We start from the raw sequence: 4,056 nt of genomic DNA, 5'->3' as shown, positions 1-4,056 counted from the left end.
GATGGAGATGGAGTGCAACTACCATGGCGTGAAGAGTTCATGAATTTTGCATGCTTGTGCATGCTAAGATGCAGCCACATCACCCTAATCATTAATACCGCATTCCTCTATGAGGTGACATGCAAACTCCTCTTCTTCCTTTTGCGCCTCCATTCCCACTCTCATTAGGGTTTGGTCGAGATTTTTAAGAATCATAAGTTTAACTCGTTTAATCTACAAAATTGGAGTCTCTAAGGGATATCTTAAGATGCTATATCCATTCATACATTCAAAAGTGCATTTTACACAACAAAAAATCACAATCTTGATGAAATTAAATCACTAATTCCAACCAAAAAAATTTATTTATTAATAAAACTACACTCATTCCAACCAAAAAAATATTTATTAGTAAAACCACACTCATTCCAACCAAAAAAATTATTTATTAATAAAACTACACTCATTCCCACCAAAAAAAATTATTTATTAATTAAGCTACACATTTGAAAATATTTTAAAACTCATAAATGTGATTATATTGACAATATAACGTGTTATGCTTTGACAATATTCTAAAGTTCATATATTCAATAATAATATAATTTTCTAGGAATTAAATTTCAATATCATAAAAATAACAAATTTCTCATAATTATTACATTGTGATAATGGGAATATCAGCGTCACACACGTGGCAAGACTTCCCAAAGAAAAGATCACGGGATTTTGAGTCAATTCATTGATTGAAATATTATGTGAGTTGTGAAGGAATATAAAGAACAAGTAATTTTTGACATCAGATATGCACACAGACCACATCGCAGCACAATCCTTTCAAACTAAAAATCTACACGCTGAACAGTTACAAGCTAAACAGTGAACAGTACAGTCTTGGATATAAAAAAATAAAATAAAAGAATGTTAATTTCTGGACATTTTTTAATTTCTTCAGAAACCATTGTCCCAAAATTCTCATGGGTCATCATAACTCATCGCAGGAATTGAAGGATCCAGAGGTTCTTTTAAAACAGAAACATAATAGCTCGTCAAACCAGAAAATTATGATCTAGGGTAAACAAAATTCTTTATTAAGACTTGAAAACAGAGGCATCAGGCTTTCCTATAGTTCAAGGCTAATTTTCTTCAGTCTTTACAAAATGCTTTAAGAAGTTAAAAGAATTCACGCATAAATTCTGAATCGTTAAAACCTGCAACGCCACGAAGAATTGTGACGGAATTTCCCTCTATTCCACGTTCAGAAAATCATACATCTCGTCTGCCTCCTTTAGACACTCGAGGTCGCTCACAGGAGGAGGAACCAGAGCCTGCACCGACAGTAAAAGAACAGTGAATATTTGTTAGGAGGAAAAAAATAAAAAATAAAATAAAGGTACCTGCAAGACAACAAAGACAGCCAGACGAAAATTTGAGACAAATTCTGACCATATAAACAAAGGGATCGGATCTTCCGCCACTCCCAAAACGCTTAACTTTGTGTTCTTTTACGAGCCTGCAAAGAGAATACATCAGCACTATGAAATTGATATATCGCTGTGTTTGCTCAAATCTTTAACCCTGAAAGAGTGAAAAGAAAACAATTTTCTTAAAATATTTACAAATATGCGGCCTCATCTTACATTCTAAGTGCTTTGCTTGTATCCGGATTATTGCCAAAGGCGTTCCGGATGCTCCTCTCGGAGCCAGTGGTTTGGTCCAGAAGAAACTTCTGGATTGCCGTGCAGCGAATCTTGAGTCGATTTCCCACATCTCTATCTTTCTTCTGCTTCGGCTCCTTTTCCTCTCCTCGGCTCGCCATGTCTCTGAAAATCTCCGAGCAAAATCAACCCCAAACTCCAAAGCAATGGTAACCGTTTATATAAAAGCACTCATTTTCCATAAAAGAGGGTTTCATCTGGCATATCTTATAATAGTCCGGCAATGCCCGCTGTTTGGAGGACCACGCGACCGCAGATCGAATCCCGACATGCTCCTTTTCAACTCTCCATAGAGACAGCTCAAGGTATAAAATAGAGTAGCGTGTAACTCGATAAGATGAATTGAAAAATGTGTTTTCACTTTATGTCCGATGAGTTTCATTTCATTTCATTTAAGAGGGTATATTTTGTTGGATGTATTTCAATTAATTTTTTTAATTAATTTTTATTTTGAAATAATATATTTTTTTTATTATTATTATTTATTATCTATTTTTTTAGCATGCCATATGAATTGTTGGGTTTGGTTTGATTGGTTTATTATTTTTTATTGTTATTTTTATTTTAATGGTTTTAGTTTAATATTTATTACTTAATATATTTTTGACCGTTATTTAATCAATATTTAGTTATTTGAAGTATTTTTTGTGTCACTGTTTTATTTCAATTGTTTGATTTAATTTTGTGTGCATTTTTTTGAATATTTATTCTTTTGCTAAAATTAGGCTCTCCATCTTAGTTTTGAAGATGAACCACATTGAATGGTTTCAAACACGTATGTGATTTTTTGGGAAAGAATTTCAATTTGCAAAATATGGATCAAGTAAGTCTGAATTCATAAATTAAAATAAGTTATTTACATATATCGATGGATATATTCTTCCGCCAAAATGAAAACATGATCCAATAGGAAATAATTATTATATCTACTTGTTACAAAAATGTGCAATAAAAGAACCTAATTAACATTAACTATCCAACAACAAACTACTACCGGCCCAAAAAACAACAAATCACATCAGTGGAAATTAGTCAACCCTAAGTGTGGAAAGTAGACCTCATCAATTGATGGAAAAAACTCATATGATGCCATCCCACAAAAAAAGTGTCTGAACCAAGGAGAAAATATGAATCGGATTTTCTAGAAAACAAAATGACGTCCATCAACACAAACCTTAAGGAAAGTAGAAATCAATCACCTAAGAATCTTTATGTATTGTACCACTGAAATGCATCTATAAAAGCCTCAACCTACATTTTAGTTTCATAATTTGTCCACATAATTGACCAAAAACAACGACCATTATACCAACCACACTAATTGCTAAATAAAGTAAAGTGTATTTTCCTAGATCCCTAGAAAATGTAGTTCTCAAATGAGGTGTATAAAATCTCCCCAAATGGATAGTTGTGCCCAACCTTAGATGCAATCCCATTCAACTCCCTGTGAATATGAGAATAAGTTATCACCTGAAATTGTTCAGACAACAACTTTATATTTTGTAACGAGTTAATCAATAGTGGTGGGTTGAAAGATGTTTGAATGGTGGACCACTTGACCACCACCTTTGAATCAAAGAAGGAGCCCCCATAGAGCAATTACCTCAGCTCGAGTAATAGTGCCATCTCTTCCATACCAGTAGAAGTGGTAATGATGTCTAAGATTTAAAATAATATATGATCCACGCCCACAAGTGTTATTTACGGCAGCACCATCAAATAACCCTAGAGGGAATTTTCCCAAAGAATTAATTAAAAGTATGCTCCTCATTGAACTCTTACAATACACAAGCCCCGGTTCCATATTTAGTATGCAACAATCCTTATACATGATGCATTTATATTCAGAGGAGAGTTCTCAAATATAATGCATTTCAACAACACATAGTGCTCCAAAATATAAATAAAGTGTGTGATATACCTTATAAGGATGGATACAGTCCTGTAAACAAGCCTCAGATGAAGAAGAGTTCAAAACTACATGTATATTTAATATATTCATCACTCCTGACCAAATTAAATTTGCAAATGAGCACTTCAGAAATAGGTAAACCACATCTTCCAATTGAGATCTACATAATATGCATTTGCCTGGACCATTGAAGCCCCTTTGACACAAATTGTCCCCCGTCAATACTTTGTTTCACCAAGCCAACCAACTGAAACACTTTCAACTTGAGTGGGATATTCCACCCCATATTTTCTTAAACCATTTATTAGATGTCAGGTCTGGAGGAAGAAGAGTGAGGTACCAATATGCATCATCTACTGAGAGCTAACCCTGATCCAAAGTGCCAACCCAAGTGAAACTATCAACATGTTCATTAAATGAAATGCATGTGAGAGAGAGGTTTTGGAA

The 4,056-nt window shown here is 33.8% G+C and overlaps 1 protein-coding gene across 1 annotated transcript; it reads right to left on the bottom strand.

Annotated features, from left to right (window-relative positions):
• Positions 1 to 893: 893 nt before the first annotated feature.
• On the bottom strand, positions 894 to 2,021 carry LOC149141530 (uncharacterized). Its single transcript, XM_089447448.1, has 3 exons — positions 1,620 to 2,021; positions 1,426 to 1,492; positions 894 to 1,307 (listed from the first exon to the last, which is right to left on the bottom strand). The coding sequence occupies exons 1-3, from the start codon at positions 1,796 to 1,798 to the stop codon at positions 1,227 to 1,229; spliced, it is 327 nt and encodes a 108-aa protein (XP_089303574.1). The 5' UTR covers positions 1,799 to 2,021; the 3' UTR covers positions 894 to 1,226.
• Between the last annotated feature and the right edge of the window lie 2,035 nt (positions 2,022 to 4,056).

The sequence above is a fragment of the Pinus tabuliformis genome, chromosome X (assembly GCF_031772625.1).
Source record: "Pinus tabuliformis cultivar Carrire ecotype Pingquan chromosome X, CPIR1, whole genome shotgun sequence".
NCBI classification, from domain to species: domain Eukaryota; kingdom Viridiplantae; phylum Streptophyta; class Pinopsida; order Pinales; family Pinaceae; genus Pinus; species Pinus tabuliformis.
The sequence above is the reverse complement of the archived record's forward strand: the minus strand, read 5'-3'. Positions and strand labels throughout refer to the sequence as shown.